This window comes from Chelonia mydas, chromosome 1, assembly GCF_015237465.2.
Source record: "Chelonia mydas isolate rCheMyd1 chromosome 1, rCheMyd1.pri.v2, whole genome shotgun sequence".
Taxonomy (NCBI): Eukaryota; Metazoa; Chordata; order Testudines; family Cheloniidae; genus Chelonia; species Chelonia mydas.
The window spans coordinates 318,843,399-318,861,681 of NC_057849.1; the positions used below are offsets into that span (position 1 = coordinate 318,843,399).

Sequence of the window (18,283 nt, forward strand, 5' to 3'; positions counted from 1 at the left end):
GATCCCTTCCAACCCTGATATTCTATGATTCTAAGAATGTGGTTCTGAGAGGTAGTTTGTGTAGTGGTCCCTTGCTCTTGAGTGGGGAGGGAAGCCACTCCGTCTCACTACAGGCAGACTGCAAGTCACGCTTTGTAGGGGAAACTCTGGCCCTCTGCAGCGGGCTAGGGTTGCCAACATTCTAATCATACAAAACTGAACACACCTGCCTGCCCTTCTCTGAAGCCCCACCCATGCCCTGCCCCTTCTCTGATGCCCCCCAACCTGTTCCATCCCCCCTCCCTCTGTTGCTCACTCTTCCCTACCCTCACTCACTTTCATTGGGCTGGGTCAGGGGACTTGAGTGCGGGAGGGGGTATGGGCTCTGGGCTGGGGGTGCAGGCTCTGGTATGGGGCTCAGTATGAGGGTTTTGAGGTGCAGGACGGGGCTCTGGGCTGGGCCAGGGAGTTGGGGTGAGGGGGGCTGCGGGGTCCCGGCAATGCTTACTGCAGCTCTGGGGAAACGACCGTCAGGTCCATGTGGCCTCTAGGCAGAGGCACGGCGCCTTCGCACCCGCAGGTACCACCCCTGCAACTCCCATTGGTTGCGGTTCCCGGCCAATGGGAATTGCAGAGCCAGTACTCGGGGCAAGGGCAGCATGCAGAGCCTCCCAGTCCCTGGCCGCGCCAGCGCCTAGGGGCCACAGGGACCTGAGAGCTGCTTCCAGGAGCGGTGTGGAGCCATGGCAGGTAAGGAGCCTGCCTTAGTCCCGAGCACCCGCTCCACCACCAACCAGATATTTAACGGCCTGGTCGGCGTTGCTGACCGGAGCCACCAGGGTCCCTTTTCAACCGGGCGTTCCAGTTGAAAACCAGACACCTGGCAACCCTAGATGGGGCAGAGCCACAGTGTATAGCCCAGCACCTTCTGGCTGGGGCTGACAGTAAGCAACAGTCTACAAGGGAAGCTCTGGCCCTCATGGCAGGGCAGAGCACAAACTGCCTAGGGCTCTGGCCTGCAGTCAGGGCACAGCAGCAAAGGAATCTATAAGCCCAGGCCTTAGGCAGGATGGGGCACCAAATGTCCTTATCTAGCAGGCCAACAAACTCAGGCCTCTGGGCCTAAAGGTGAGGAGGCTACCACCCCAGGGGTGGGGAGTAGGGGTAGGGGGGAACCCAGACCCACCAGACTCCACCGGGTCTCAGCCCAGGGGGCTAACAGTGGTGGAGTTTTCCACCACTGGCATCAGCAGGGAGTTCAACTGCAACACACTAACTCACACTCCGGCAGCTGAATTGGACCAGACTCTGGTTCCCCTGGGCTACTTCCTACCGCAGTCTGGGTGTAGGGCTCTGTAGTCCAAAGGTCCTCTGTTTTATCAGGGTACTCTGCCAGCCGCAGTTCCCACAGCTCTTCGGGGCATTCATCTGATGGCAGTCCTGGCAGCTCCACGGGGTACTCATCTGTCTCCTCAGACTGCAGGGCACAGCTCCACTCAGGGCCTAGTCCAGGATCCGGTTGAGATCCCAGCTCCCTGGAAGAGCAGTCTACTCCCTCTGGTGTTCCAGCCCCAACTGAGCTCTAGAGAACTCCTTTTATACTTCCTGTCCCACCCTGGAAGTTCTGGTGAGGGGGTGGGGCAGATTTAGCTCCACCCACTAGGGGGAGCATAGTGGTCCCTCACTCTAGCTCAGAGGGATGCCGCTCTGCCTCGCTACAATCTGTAAGAAAGCTAAAGGAGCTAATGCTGGATGTTTTAGGAATGTGCTGAACTAGGAAGATTGTGAAAAACTGGAATAGAAGGTCTGACTGATCAACATGGACTGAATGATAAATTGCCCAAAAACAATGAGATCCTGTTACTAGAAGCAGAGTATGGTGAATAATGAACATCAGTAACCCTAAGAACATTTATGCTGACATGAAAATCTACAGGCCGGAAATGTTCTAATGAATGACCCTGTGGCATTGTCAAGGTAACCCACTGGGATGTCGGTCTGGGTGAGAGAGAAAGAAGTCAGAAACAAGATGGTCTGAAGGAAGCTGTGTTTCTTTACAGCTGAAGAGGTTTGGAAATTGTTTGGAGGTTTTGGATAGAAAGTGAGGAGAAGAAGAGTGAGCACTAGGTTCATCAAAATAGGAATGGAATTCTAGAGTTCATTAGTTCAACAAAGAGCCAGAGCCAGAATATTCTCCCAAGACCAGGAGAGAACTGGGGGAGGGCAGACTGGGCAAGTCAGGTTACCCTGCGGCACAATTGGTATGCTTACACAGCCTGCGCCAGTGAGCCTCCCAGCCTGGGACAACAGCCTCAGGCTCATGGGGCTTGTGCTCCCATACTAAAAGTAGCTGTGTAGATGTTGTGGCTTGGGCTGGAGCTCAGGCTCTGAAGCCTAGGGATGGGGGTGGGCTTCAGAGCCCAATCCCCAGCCTGAGTCGCAACTTCAAAGAGCTGGCTACACAGCTATATTTAAAAAGCTACCACAAGCCCTGCACACCCAAGTCTGTCAACCTAGGCTGGGAGGCTTGCTGCCGCATGTTGTATACACACACCCAATGCTGTTTTAGTATGGAAGGAGTGAGATTGTTTCCTTAATTCTTTCAAGTCAAGGACGAGTTCCATTTTCATATATGTAGAGTTAATTCTCATGTTGTCCTGTGCAAGCTTTTTTGTTTTTTTAGTTTTTAAAAGTCTTTCTGGATTTTTTTAAACAAGATTTTCCATGTTCCCTTAAATGTTAAATGCATTCATCTTTTGCTTCACTACCCTCTTGACCATTGACATTCAATGAAAAGGGAATGTAAAAGGAATAAATAGACTAACTTTGATACACCCTTGAAAACAAGACACAGTTAGGCTTAGAGTGACCCTGGCCTTAGCAGAGGAAAAAGAGGAAGTGAAAGGAGCCTTTCCTTCCCTTCCCTTCCCCATTATACACCTACTGAAGCACGAGGACTGTTGCAGACCCTGTGCTTCATGGAGCACTTGAACTGCTCTCTCTATGGGCCCATGCGGGTGAAGACTGTCTGATTAGCATTAGTGAGAATTTTTGCTCGATTAAGGACTAAGCGCTGCAAGATTTAGCGCTGTATTTGGAAAAAAATTAATGGAAATCTCATAGTGATTTGGTAGACAGAGAACTTGGAAAAGAGAGATGTTGACAACAGCCTAATTAATATTAAGCAATCTAGGAGATAGAAACCAGGGAGTCTCAGGTGATGCACTGTTTTAAAATCTAGAAATCACTAAGTAAAGCTACTGAGAAGTGTTTCCACAGCAGCAGAAACTTGGTAATATAAAAGGAGATAAATTGACCTTTTTATAATGTGTACTTATGTGTTCAGCTTTGAATTCAACCAAGCCAGCTGACCATGCATTTTTGGGACTGGACATTACATACAAAATCAGCGATGAAACAGGTTTCAGAGTGGTAGCCGTCTTAGTCTATCAACAAAAACAACAAGGAGTCCTTGTCGCACCTTAGAGACTAACAAATTTATTTGGGCATAAGCTTTTGTGGGCTAGAACCCACTTCATCAGATGCATGCAGTGGAAAATACAGTAGCAGGTATAAATTTGTTAGTCTCTAAGGTGCCACAAGGACTCCTTGTTGTTTTAGCGATGAAACAGTAATCATTCCATTCAGCCCCTCTTTACTTTGGTGTTTTTGTGGTGGTTCATCTTTTGCCTGCCTAATATCAGCAGAGATTCTTTTTTTATTTCTTACTCAACAGTCTGATGCACAGCTGATGGTCTCACCTGTGAGAGCACTGACTATATTGGTCTGTGCCAAAAAAAAAAAAAAGCTGACAGAGAACCACATTCAGCCCTAAGCAAGCAAGTGTGGCTCCCATTGGTTTCAACAGGAATTGTGCCCATTTATTGAGGGCTCAATAGGACCCTGTGATGGGATATGCAAACCCTACTTCGGGCTGGAAGGTGTTCAAGGATAGTACTGGGCCCAGGTAGCCCCCAACCCTCCAGCCCTCAGAGCCTGTTCCAACTGGAAAAGGGGTTGAAAAGGTACCAACCCAGCTCAGAAGTAGGAGGTTGGGGAGAGGAGAGACCTGCCCTGAAGGCTCCTGACAAAGGTGTCAGAGAAGCGTCCCTGAGGGACTGTATGTTGAGCCTGGTTGGGGCTGATGGTTTGGTGGCTTCTACTTTTTCTGTTCACCTTATATTGGACTGGAAGCTGGGGGAGAACAGCAGATGGTAGGAAGTAACCCAGGGAGGGTAAGTTGGAGAGCACTTTTGGGGGCCAGACACTGTTGACCCTCCTAGGGCCCTGGGTCAGAATCTGGTGGAATGGACGGACCAAGGCTCCCCTACCACTGCCCAACTCACTGCATCCCTGGTTAAAAGAAGACTGGGACTGCAAGACCTGCCCACTGAGAGGCTTATTACAAGCCCATATTGAAATGGAGATATAAAAGAGATTCCAAGTATACTCTTGCGCTTCTTTAACATATTGTAATTTATGGGAGAGCTGTAATCTGATAAGCCACCCCATGTTTCATCCACTGAACTCACTGCACCACCAACATACAGCTGCTTGAGGGCATTCTGCTATGCAATGCATTTTTCTTATGTGAGCAAATGAAAATGGTGATCTAAATAAGCGAACCATAGTCATGCAGACCCTCTTTAGTGGCCTACAGCCTCCTTAAATCATCTAAGATTGATACGTAGTCATGTGTCTGACTTAAAGGAGTTTTATGGAAAACCTGACATCCCCTCTCCAACAGATCCTCTTCAGGAAATCAGGCAGGTGGACAGTGTGTTACCAAGTCTGCAATTTTTGAATTATTTAAACAAACAAATAAAAAGGTCACTCTGACCATGCAGCAAATTGTAACAGGCTAATAAGTCAACTGGTTCCCTCAGGCTAGATTTCCCAAGACAAGTAGTGATTTGCTTCAATTGCACAGTTCTAGCACAATTTAGAATCTGCCAGGGTTATTCTCTGCCTCTTATAGTCAGGAACAAGCTAAATATTTAAAACACAATATACAATTCATGTAGGAATACAAATACACACTACAAAAAAGGAAGGTTCAACAGCCTTCAAACCCAGCAAAGACTATTAAATTATTCCACCCTTAGCTATAGTCAGAGTCCCCTGAATACTTGGCTAGCATCCCACCTAGGAAGTAACACCATTCTACTGGCCATGTTCATTCCAGGGCTCTCAGAAGAGTAAAGTAAATCCTGTCAGGTTCATATGGACGCTGCTCTGAGATCTTGAAAAGATTTGACCATAAATGTGGTAAAATAACTTGATGGAGAGGAGAGGGGGAATTTTTACCCAACAACCTTCAAAAGTTTTAATCCCACAGTCCTTTTTACAAATACAAGCTACTTGTTGGCTGAGGGCCAAAGCTTCTCAGTTTTAAGGAATTAATATCCCAGAGAGCTGGACTTTCCCTTTCCTCAAAAAGAGGACTTTAAATCCTTCAACCAATAAGACAGAGAAGCTTTCTATTCAGACTTTAGAAGGGTCCTAAACTCCATCTCTCACTTTCATCCCATTCTGAAGTAGAAGACCTTAATGGGGCCACCTGAACTAAGATGGAACTTCATCAACTGAGAGCTCTGAAATGGACCTGGTAGCCAGGAAAGACAATAGTCTCATTGATGTGAAAATTCCCTCCTTCTGGGGCAAGAGACACCCCAGCACACTCCCATAAGAATACTAAGGGCAGCCTTAATTGGGCATATCCTAAATTTTGAATGCTTAACCTTATTATTATATATAGACTATCATTTGAGCTACTTGTGTGTTAAGCTTGAGAATCTATTTTGTAGTGTGTATGCAACGAGTAGTCTATTTTTCATAAGCAACATACTACAGTCAACCTGGTCCTGGCTCTCATGATTTTTGAAGATGGAAGAATAGGCAACAGTGCCCAAAGGCCCCCTGTCATGGTGTGAGACTCACCCCTGCGGTGCCTCCTGCTGGTCTCTCAGGGAATTAGCTCTTCCAGCCTCCGGAGCACCCTCTGCAGGCCGGTGTCCTGCTTGTTGCTGGCCCCTGTGTCCCTCCCGGACCCCTGTGCCCCTTTTACTCAGCATGCTGCCCCCTGGCAGTACCTCCCCAGTCTCTGGGTCTCCCCTCCCTGGGAAACCCCCACCCACTATCCCCACCTCACCTCAGTCTTTGGCTACTGCCAGTCACCATTGAGTCCCCACACACTGGGGCGGACTGCAGTGTATAAGCTTATTGTCACAGGCAAGGGGGAGCCTGGACCTGCTGCTTCTGCCTACCTTTGGGCTGCCCCCTGCAGCCCCAGTACCTATCCGGCCTTACCCTAGGCCTGTAGCCTGGGGGGTTTCCAGGCTGGAGCTCCCCAGTTCCCTTGGCCTTCCCCCAGCCCTGCTCCACCTCAGGTACTCTGGTACGCTCCTCAGCAGCCAGGCCCATCTCCCTCCACAGCTAGAGGAGACTCTGTGTGCTCCTGGCCCACTGCCCTCTTATAAGGGCGAGCTGAGCCCTGATTGGGGCATGGGACTGCTTGCTCCCAGCCACAGCCCTCTCCCAGGGCTGATTTCAAGCCCTTTAAGACCAGAGCAGGTGACCACCCGGCTACACCCCCATTTGTCCTACAACTACTCGTACGCTGAAGGAACAGTCTTATTTTGCAACAGTCATGGACTCTGTTGCCCTTGTTTTTACTGAACTCAGTTTGTTATAGAGTTTTGTTATGTTTTGTGACCAGGCTCTTTCATCAGTTCATTTATTTGTAACTATATAGAAAAAGATAATTATAGAGTAGCCAGCACGTTAAAACACCATGCTTTATGCCTTAATGCCAACATGCCTTGTGAAGTACATTAGACTATGCAGTATCTTTCTATATTACATTACATTTCTTGCTTAGACTTAACCATCATAAAATATTTATGCAAGCATATCTCAAAAGCAGAGATTTTTGATATGCTGCTTGGGGATTATAAATGAGAAAGGGCGAGAAGGGCTAGTAGTAAGATGATGATGAGACATATAAGCCCCTTTCTAGCACCTATCATATTCTAATTCTAGCAAAAGCTTGTTTATATGGTAGAGTTCAAAAAGCTCCTAGCAAAGAAATCTTTTACTTTGCAAGTAGTGAGAGATGTTGTGAACAGTGCAGGGGCAAAGGCATTAACGCTAAAAAAAAAGAGACCTCTTTAAAAGCAAGGAACATACAAATGTTCACCTTTCACCTCCGTGTCACAGTTACAATCAAGTGCTATGCAAGTAGTGACTGAAAGTGATAGTATCTGATGGCTACTTAGTGGCTTATCTGAAATGAACTGATGGCTTCAACTTACTTCCAAGAGGACATCTATGCACATCACAAAACCATAACCACAACTGGTACCTCTGTTTGCTATCTCAGCAAGGAGGGCAAGAATTCAGTGGCTAAGGAGCGTGAATTACTCTCTCCCCTTTAGAGGTGATCCCGTCAGGTCACAGCTAAGGATCACTTGCAGAGCAGTTTGTGGGAAGCCTTCTCCAAAGACAGAAAAAGAGACACTGAACACAGAAGTGGCTCCTCCAAGCGGAGTTTCAGCCTCACTAGTGTCTAAATCTCTAGCACAGTCAGAGGGAAGTTTAAGATGTAACCCTTCCTGACTCTTCTAAATGTTTCAGGTGGAGCCAGGAAGGAAATGGGGAGGGTGGCTTTTTCTTTAAAATTTGTTTTCCCCTTGCCTAAAAAAGTCCCCTACAGTTCCAAGTGCCATTTCCGTCATTGCTTCAGATCTCTGGTTCAAGGGGAGCTGGAGGATTGTGATCACAGGACCTTTATTACCAAGCAGGAAGACTACTAGCAGCCTTGGACAATGGGTGCTTCTTTTCCAAAATGGCCTATTTTCTTATTGCAGCTCTGCCTGGCTCCTGACAGAACTGTATTCACACTGGAGGATAATTATCCTTTGCTATTTCTGTTAAATAAGCTGATTCTTGAGTTGGCTTTTAAAATCTTAAATAGAACATTAGACTTGCCATGCTTATTCAGAGTAATGGCTTATCTAGTCTAATGCTGTGTTTCCCACAGTGGCAAGAACCAGATGCACTGGGTAAAGGTGCAAGAAACCCCTGAAGCGAGCAATTATAAAATAAACTCCCCATAAGAAAAGTTCTTCCTAGCCACATCTGTAACAGATTGAGTAACATGCCCTGAAGCATGACAGTTTATATCCCTTCCAAACGTCTTTTTTTTTTTTTTTTTTTTGCTTTTTTTAATCCTTACTAATGTAATGGTGGGTGCTCATTATCCATTTTTTTTTAATCCTGCTAAACTCTTGGTCCTTAATAATATCATGTGGCAGGGAGTCCCACAGGTTAATACTGTCATGTAAAAAGTAGCCTATTATCATTTTTAAATTTGCTGCCTTTCAGTTTCACTGAACGTCTTCTGTTACCCTTTCTCATAACAACAAGAACCAGAAGTGCCTGGCTTACATTCTTTATACTGCTCATCATTTAAACCTTTCTTTCCAGGTTAGAAATCAATGGTACACTCTCTAGTGATGTAACCGTTCCCCAGAAGTTCTGAGAAGTTCCTCTTGGTATTGTTCAACTCCTCACTGCCTTCTACTCAGTACTGAGCTTTAATGACACTATCTAGTTACAAAATACTCCTTTGCGTTATTTGCACGCATGCTTTTTATGTTGTTTTGAAGGCTCTGTTTAGTTGCAGAGAAAAATCTATCCGTCACTTAACAGCTTCCACCCTGCTTTATCACTGGTATTTTTTAAGCAGAAACACATTGTGAACATTTACTTTTACCCAATTATAGAGGGTGAACTACAAAAGGCAAGCAAAGATTTTCAGTGCTTGATTTAGCTTTTGCAAAAACATCCAAGTTAGAACTCTAAAGAGAAATATTGGAATGTACTGGATTGTATTGTTTTCTGGGAGGCCTGTAGATTACAAAGGAAACATTCAAAACACCATACTTTCCTTGGCAAAATGAACACAGATTTAAAAGCGATAATGTAAAAGTAATGCTGGATTTGGTTTTGGTTTAGTATTGAAAAATTTAGGTTTTTTAAATTGTAATTCAAATTTGGGGAAAAATAATGTTCCCCACATGTGATACTTTATTTCAAATGTATTTTAAAAACAAGCTCTATTTGGCCTATTTCAAGTTTTGCTTGACAGAAAAGGAAACTATGTCCCAAAGCCTAAACTGTCCCCCAGTGTTCTTCAGTCATCCAGCACTCTTTGGTGACTGGCAATGGGAGCTCTCCCCCTGCAACTGAATGTGGCAGCAATTCTTCTGCACTTTCCAGTAATAAGAGGTGAGGGTTACCATCTTCTAACCCAACTTTAGATGCCAGGGGTTTAGAAAATGGACCAAATCTCACAAAACTGGGGAAAAAGTATTTCCAATGTAGGCAAAGCACGTACCTTTGTGGGATATAGAACATGTGCTGGGGAGGTGGTTTGTAGAGAACACCATCATAGACTGGCCACAGACCACTTAAAATTCGGAAAAGAGAACTCTTTCCACAACCATTGGGACCAGTGATTAAAAGATGCATTCCTTCCTGTACCTAAAATAGTCATGAAAACGATAAAACAACCACCTTTCAAAATATATCACTTTTCACCATGAAGTCATGGTGTATAATGACACAATCTAGCACACCCCACAATGAAACCACCTAAGCATTTAGTTTAAGGAAGTACAAATTGTGAAACTGGCTACAACTCTTATTCAGTCTCTGTTTGAAAAACTGCATTTGCACAGAATATGTGGAGTCAAAGAGCAAAAGCAAAGGAACCAGAAGAAATCATATTTACTAGCTCCAAAGATGCAATTTAGATGTGTTTTTTCTAATTTAGGAAACAATCCAGATGGCTATGCTATTACTTACAAAAGGCTATTTTGTGGAGGGGCATGAGTCATTAGCACTGAAACCTTTTTTAATATTTGGGCACTTTGTGTCTTGGATAAAATCTAACTGCATTCATTTGAACATGTAGCAAAATTAGACCCTAGTCACAGAGAGTTGGGAAAAACATGCCCAAATACCATATGTCACTATCTATGATGAATCTTGATTTCAATATTCATTGTACTGCATCTACAAATCATATTTAGAGTCAAATATTCCCCTCAAGTACTTGAATGCACTGACTTCAATTTGAGGGAACTGTAAGGAGTTAAGGACACTCAGTACCTTACAAGCGTTAACATTCCTATAACTACACTAAACACCATCACAGTCTCATTAAACAGCGTATGGTATTTTTTATACAGGGGAATTAATTGCAAAGGGGTGAACTTGCAAAGCAGTGAATAGGGATGTGTGGCATGACCTTAAGTGAATGAATTGAAGCTGCATGAGCAAAGCCCAATGACTTGGAAAATAAACCTCAAAATTCCATTTTTGCTTATATAGTGTCATTTTTATGCATTTCTTTATTTATACACACACACACCTCTTTGTTTATTCACCCAATACACCCCTATACTTCCCCCCACCCACCCACACATTAGCACTGTTTGTGAATTCTCTCTATAAATCTACTAGGTAAAGTGTACAAACATACAGGTATCTCTGCCTGAATGTCAATCCATCATTTTATAGCGTTAAACGAAATACATTTAAAGTAGCTGGGAGTTTTGCCAAATTAAAGGCCCTATTCTGCCAGGTGCTGACTATTTCCTTAAAGATGCTCTCTCTCTCTCTGTCTCTCGCACACACCCAGTATACAAATACAGAGGTAACATAAGCAATTAGATGCATAAATGAGGTAGTGGAAGTTCTCATGCAACTTTCCAATGCTTTCACCTATTTCTATATAATTATTGCACTGACAGTCAGTATTGTGACATATTTTGGAGTCATTCAAAAAATGAAATGCATTAACAGTGTGATGCCAATAGGAATCAATTGCTATTTGCAATAAATCACTGAAAACAATGTGTGTTTTTACTGAGCAAAGATTGTAGGATTGGACCTGCAGATTATACTGTCAGCTGTTAGTTACTATTGCTCCTTGGAGTGGTCAAGTGAAGTTCCACAGACTCACTGTTTGCTCTAATGTTGTGGACTTGGATGATTTTTAAAGCATCCCAAAGGTGATAAGCACCTCAGTCCCCTAGAAATTCAATGGGAGTTGGATGCAGAACTCCCTTAAGCAATTTTGAAAATGCAGCTGTAGTTTTTAATCTGACAATGACACAAGTCAAACCATTCCTTCTCCTCTCTCTCCATTTAATTTGAGCAGGATACACTGTACATATCTGATGCATCCGATGAAGTGAGCTGTAGCTCACGAAAGCTTATGCTCAGATAAATTGGTTAGTCTCTAAGGTGCCACAAGTACTCCTTTTCTTTTTGCGAACACAGACTAACACGGCTGCTACTCTGAAACCTGTACATATCTGCCTCTAGTGAGCCGCTATGCCTACCTTTCTTGACTTCCCCTCTTCTCCAAGTATTTAACATAGGGTACATGAACTCTGTGTTGTTTTGTGTTAATGTGATGGCAACAATCAGAAGATTCTTGCATATCATCTTACTTTGAAGTTTAGTCTGGAAACCACCACATCTCCATTTGGGGTAATAATTGGAACATTTTCACAAACAATTCCATGATCAACATCAATAACTTTTCCTACAAGTTAAAAAAAAAAAAAGTTAGTGAAACATTCAGGGGGGCAGTGAGATCTAGTAGTCCAAGAACAGGGCTGAGAGACACGAATTTCTGGAGTTTATATGTCCCTTCATGCTTCGATCACCATTCCAGAGGACATGCATCCATGCTAATGATGGGTTCTGCTTGATAACGATCCAAAGCAGTGCGGTCCGACGCTCGTTCATTTTCATCATCTGTGTCAGATGCCACCAGCGAAGGTTAATTTTCTTTTTTGGTGGTTCGGGTTCTGTAGTTTCCGCATCAGACTGTTGCTCTTTTCAGGCTTCTGAAAGCATGTTCCACACCTAATCCCTCTCAGTTTTGGAACACACTTCAGATTCTTAAACTTTGAGTCGAGTGCTGTAGCTGTCTTTAGAAATCTCACATTCGTACCTTCTTTGCATTTTGTCAAATCTGCAGTGAAAGTGTTCTTAAAATGAACAACATGTGCTGGGTCATCATACGAGACTGCTATACCATGAATTATATGGCAGAATGTGGGTAAAACAGAGCAGGGGGCATACAAATGTCCCCCAAGGAGTTCAGTCACAAATTAAATTAATACATTATTTTTCTAACGAGCTTCATCAGCATGGAAGCATGTCCTCTGGAATGGTGGCAGAAGCATGAAGGGGCATGCGAATGTTTAGCATATCTGGCACGTAAATATCTTGCAACCCTAGCTACAAAAGTGCCATGTGAACTCCTGTTCTCACTTTCAGGTGACATTGTAAATAAAAAGTGGGCAGCATTATCTCCAGTAAATGTAAACAAATTTGTTTCTTTTAGTGACTAGCTGAACAAGAAGTAGGACTGCGTGGACTTGTAGGCTCTAAAGTTTTACATTGTATTGTTTTTAAACTATTTGTAATAAAAATAATAATATAAAGTGAGCACCATACACTTTGTATTCTGTGTTGTAATTGAAATCAATATATTTGAAAATGTAGAAAAACATCCAAAAATATTTAATAAATTTCAATTGGTATTCTATTGTTTAACAGTGCAATTAAAACTGTGATTAATCGCGATTTATTTTTTTGAGTTAATCGCATGAATTAACTGTGATTAATTGACAGCCCTACGTATTTTGTTAAATCTTAAACTAATCCAAATAAAGAAACAATTAAATACAGGATTGTTACAGGTAAATCTGGTAGCAGTGCCTATAATTAAGGTTGCCTTACGCTTTCCATTATAAGGCCCTGTTTTCAGTTGCTTATAACTTTACCAATCTGTAACTATTTGGGCTGAAATTTTCCATGTTGGGCATTTTCCTCAGGCTGAATTTTGCAAAGTTTCAGCTAAAATATTTTGGTGATTTCTGGGAATGAGATTAGGATTGTTCTTCTCATCTTAAAATAGTTCTTACAACCACTTAGCTGAGAAGCTCTGTTGCTTCCAAGCTCTGGAGCAGGGACTTGAAATTTGGCAGACAGGTCACCCCGATGTCAGGGATGTGCCTTATGCCATCTCCATGAAAATTCATCCAAATTTGGCCAAGTTATAAGCCTCTGAAAAAAATCTGAACATAAAGGGGTGTGAGAGTTTGGCAGCTACATTCTCTGAATATTCCATCTGTTGCCTGCCTCATTTGTCAGAGAAGTTGGAAAATGTGTAGTGAAGGAGGCAGGAGACCATCAGAAGAGAATATATAGTCTTACGGTTAGAGAATTAAAATGCTATCCTGGAGAACTAGATTCTACTCCTTGCCTCTGCCATATGATGCTGGACAAGCCATTTGAACTAAAATGATCACCATTGGCCACTAACTGTGCGTTCCTTATTTTCTAGGTGCCTGACCTCAGACAGCTGGGACCAGATTTTCAGGAGTGCTCATGACTGCAACAGAAGTCAAAGCTGCATTTTGGACACATAAGGTGTTATAAAAATGCTAAATAATCTGAAACACCTAGTCATCTCAAGTTGGGTACCTATGACATATTTGTCCTTAATTTCTCCATGTCTCAGTTCCCCAGCTAGAATACAGGGATAATAATACCCTCAAACCGACCTTGTGAAGATCAATTCATTAACAGCTGTAAAATATGCAGATATTGTGGTGAGAGTTGTCCAGGCAACATTAATTCTGGGATTTCCTAACATTTGAGTGCTTGACTTTGAGACCTTAAGGTTCTCTTAATGGAAGGGGGTGGGAGGTTGTTTGTTTTGTTTTGTAAGGTAATGAGGCATATAAATTGATAGTACTGCTACAAAAATAAAGTGATGATCCTTTTTATAATTCTGAATGATAAGATAAGGAATGACTATAGTAAAGTAATATATTATTGTTATTTGACTAAAGTATTTAAAAGGTTGTACGCAGGGTAGTTGTAGCCATGTCGGTCCCAGGATATTAGAGAGACAAGGTGCGTGAGGTAATAACTTTTATTGGACCAACTTCTACTGGTGAGAGACACCCGCTAAAGAGCAGCTCTGTGTGGCTCGAAAGTTTGTCTCTCTGACCAGTACAAGTTGGTCCAGTAAAACATATTACTTCACCCACCTTGTCTGTTTAACAGGTTGTCATTCTTTCTTGGCCTACGCCAGTACAGTTATGGGCTGTAGTAAATACAGAGGCTAATAGAACATTAGTTGGTGGCACAAGTTTATACTGACGATTAAAGAGGAAATAAGTGGTGTGGGGCAATGCAAAAAACTTGCCTTAAAAGACAGTTTAAAATATGGATTTTTCTTTTAATAATATGCACACTTACATGCGTGCACACATGTGCACAGATACCCACACACACACACATACCCCTCCACTGTTATAAATTCCTATGCAGGAATTTCTGAAATTATGAAGGCTGAAAGAAAGGAAGAAAATGTTATTCCAGTGGAACTTCTGATGGGAGAGCCTCCGAAAATGTGTTTCCACTACAGTTGCAGAGGCTACAAAGTCTTGGTATGGGCTGAAGGAAAAAGAATGGGATGCTATACCACATTGAAACGTCAGCAGGGTTCTCAGACCCAAGCTGCAGTCAGTCTTTAACATAACGAGGTAGCCATGCTAAAGAACAATGGCCTGTGGGCCAAGTACATTAATTTACTACTTTATGGACTAAAAAACCCTTTTCTCTACTACATTACAAAACAGAGTCTATTATAAAATGTGGTTTATTTTATTGGTAATCACACATTGTTGTGTCCTACAAGGTCAAGAAATCAGTTAATGCTTACAGTTAATGTTTTTGCCGCCTCAGGGTGTTTATTATGACCCTGTTGAGAAATCTGTGCTGAAGGGCAATAATGTTGTAAGAGAAGGAAAAAAAATGTTTCATATATTTAGCAGTTTAACTCCTTCACCTCTGAATAGCTACATTTTTTCCTGTGGGGGTGGGGAAGGGATTTGGTTTGTCAGCAGCAGCTGGGAAACAGGAAATGGAAGGTGTTCAATGTGGGTAATCAGGAAGAGTAAATGGCAAAAGGCCATGTGAGGGGACTGAGAAAGAAAATGGATGGGGGCGGGGGATAGAGACAGAAGGTGGTTAATGGGGCACAGTAAGAATTCAGTCACAGAGGACACATACACAGACCTTAGGTGGAGACAGAGGGGAAATGACAGAAGGTAGAGGGTAGGAGGAGCAAGGGGAAAGGCAGGCAGGAGGGTTGGAGCTGATCAGAAAATTTTTCAGCAGAAAATTGCCTTTTTGTTGAAAATATGAAAACTGAACATATTTTGGTTTTCAGTGCCTGAAGTTTTTTAGGCCAAATCCTACTAAAAACATCAACGTTTTTCTCTTTTCAGATGAAAAATTTCAGGTTTCAGTTTTCTAATGAAAACTAAAAAAATTTAAAGGAAAGCAGATTCTTTCTGGGGGAAAAAAGTAAAAAAAAACAAAAAACAATTTTCTGTGGAGGTTTTGATGGAGAATTTCCAGCCAGCCCTTGTGAGAGTACATTGGGAAGGAATCTCAGGGCTGTCTGCTGGGGGGCATAGAAAACTGCAAAGAAGTGGGCTAGGAATATGCAATGGGAGGGGAGTTGATCTGAAATAGCAGCAAGGGTTGTGTAAAGAAAGGCTTTGTTTATACCAGTAAAGTTGCATACTAGGCTGAAGGGTTTAACAGGGTTTAAAAGAAAACTGGATAAATTCATGGAGGTTAAGTCCATTAATGGTTATTAGCCAGGATGGGTAAGCAATGGTGTCCCTAGCCTTTGTTTGTCAGAGGATGGAGATGGATAGCAGGAAAGAGATCACTTGATCATTACCTGTTCTGTTCACTCCCTCTGTGGCACCTGGCATTGGCCACTGTCGGTAGACAGGATACTGGGCTGGATGGACCTTTGATCTGACCCAGTATGGCCATTCTTATGTTCTTATGAAGAGTTTATAGAGAAAAGTATCAAAATGTGAATTACCCACCCTTGATTTCTAAGGGGCCATCAATACGTAGTTCTGCTTTATCTTCATTCTTGCTGTTGGTTTCAATCTCTTGAACAACAGCAGTTCTTTTGTAAATGCCCCTTTTCACTTCATCAAAGACTGAAAACATATTGTACACTCGAGCTGTATAGCCTGCTAACTCGGTGACCTGAGAAACAACAAATAATCTGTTTAAATTACATAATCTGGAAACTGGAAATTATATACTTTCTCTAATAATTTATGGATAGCATTCCCAATCATTTTGACTCAGTACTACTTTGATTTCATTCTGGATTAAGAATAAAAGGAAATTTTTCCTCACCAATTAATTTTCTTTCTTTGAGATCTTCTCTGACAGTCCCCCCAGATGCACATGTATTGTTCCTATCCGCCAGCAGATGACGACATTATGTTGAGGGACAGATCCTAAACTGATGTAAATTGGCATAACTCGAATGAAGGCCTTAAGAATTTTTAGTGCTGTCATCACCAGCAAATAAGGGAGCTGCTGGCTCCCATCTGTCAGCTGAATCCCCTAAAGCAGTTCCTACCATTGCAATTTATTGTGCAAAATACACCAGATGCAATTTTTAGACCTTGGAGTCCTCGTATAAAACTTGTTGTTTGAAAAAGTCTGGAAATTTGCAGAAGATAGTGCTAAGCTCAAAGGGTGGAGGCCTGGGCTGGCAGAAGATATCAAAGAAAGAAAATTTAACACATAAGGAAAATTTTCCTCTCTTTGATTTTCTGTGCCAAGCCAGATGTTTGGCTACCTCCAAAAGCAAAGCAGTGCCATTCAGTAGGGACTGATTATACCTCATGAAAGCTGCCTTCAGCGCTCTCACCAAATGATGAATCAGCTCATGCTTGAAAATTACATTTGCTGAACACTACAGGTTAAATAGTGAAGGACATATACCCCAGGTGGCTGCCTTCCCTATCTCCTGTAGTTCTGTATACACCTTCCAGGCCACGATGCATTTAACTTTCTAATGCCACGCACTCTGAATGCTTCTGGGACTTCCTTGCTGGCACTGAAGCAACTTTCCCTGACTAGAAACTTCATTCTCTTGGAAGGAATGGATTTGGATGCTGCTCACTTTGTTTTTCTCTCTTTCTTCTGTGGCACTCATGCTGCTGTTGTGAGGCTCTGAACTGCTGAGCCTTTTTGCGAGATTCCTAACACCCATCCTGGGTCAATGGGGAGAAAAGCATGCCAGTGTACCATTCTATTTAATTGCTAGGCATCTGGCTGCTAGAATTCATATCTCTAGTCCTGCTGAAATACTTCTCTGCTGTTCTGTTGGACTCTGTGGCAATCTAGTCTGTTTAGGTCTTCTTCTATTGTGACAAATTCTCTCAAAAAACTCACTCCTCTTTTCCACTCTCCCTAGCATATTTAGGATCTGTTTGGCTAGTCTGCTCTGTTGCATACTCTGACTATGGGAATAACAAATAGGATGGCTAAGGAGGAATGGGGGGCTGCTTTCAATACCTGGTTTTCCTTGGCCATATCTTTGCTCCAGGTCGGTTTATTTGAGTGAGAGATGGTGGCTGTTCAGTGTACCCACACCAAAACATTTTTCAGCATGTGGTGAAAGTGCAGAGGAACAAGTCCAACTGTTCTCCTCTGGATATGACAGACAGTTTTCACTGACAGAAAGGTAGGAATCTACTACGGGATCATGGCGTACCCCAGGTGTACTCCCTTCTCTACACACTGGTATCTGTACTCAGGATTCCATGGGTAGGCTGAGGCCCCAGAGCAACTGAGACTCAAATGAGAGAGGTATCTAAAAATGCAGGGAAGGCTCTCCAGCAGACCCTGGCAAAGGTCCCATGAATCCTCCTTTGGATAAAGATCTGCTCTTCTGCCTGGACCTTGGACCCCCTGCAATTAAGGGGGCCGCTGGGGGACAGGGCTGACAGGGTCTTGAGGAAGGGTCTTGACCTGTTTTATTTTTACCTCATCATCCTCTAACTCAAAGGAGAGGAATCCTGTGGGGTAAATCTATTTTTTGTGTGAAAGCCAAGCAACATGGGCACTTCCTACTCCTGAAATGACTGCAGCAGTTAGCCATATAGTACTCATCTGAGGGCTAGCTCATTGCACTCCTCGCTGTCTATGCCTCTTATGGAGCCTCATATTGGTGCATAACTGGAAATCCTCCTAGACCTTTGATGCCTGCTCAAGGACTTTCTCCTTTGTTCAGGCCTGTCTCCACAGCCATTGAAGATACTGATCCTCAGCCTGCTGGAGACAGAAACAAATGAGCTCTAGGACCTGGTAA

The 18,283-nt window shown here is 43.1% G+C and overlaps 1 protein-coding gene across 1 annotated transcript in view; it reads right to left on the reverse strand.

Annotated features, from left to right (window-relative positions):
• The window catches only part of ABCD2 (ATP binding cassette subfamily D member 2), a 68,918-nt gene that overhangs the window by 36,695 nt on the left and 13,940 nt on the right, over positions 1–18,283 (reverse strand). The window contains exons 4-6 of the mRNA XM_007056424.4: positions 15,990–16,158; positions 11,505–11,599; positions 9,380–9,525 (exon numbers count right to left, since the gene is read on the reverse strand). Of these exons, the coding sequence (XP_007056486.2) occupies positions 9,380–9,525; positions 11,505–11,599; positions 15,990–16,158 (410 nt within the window). The remainder of the gene's footprint in view (positions 1–9,379; positions 9,526–11,504; positions 11,600–15,989; positions 16,159–18,283) is intronic.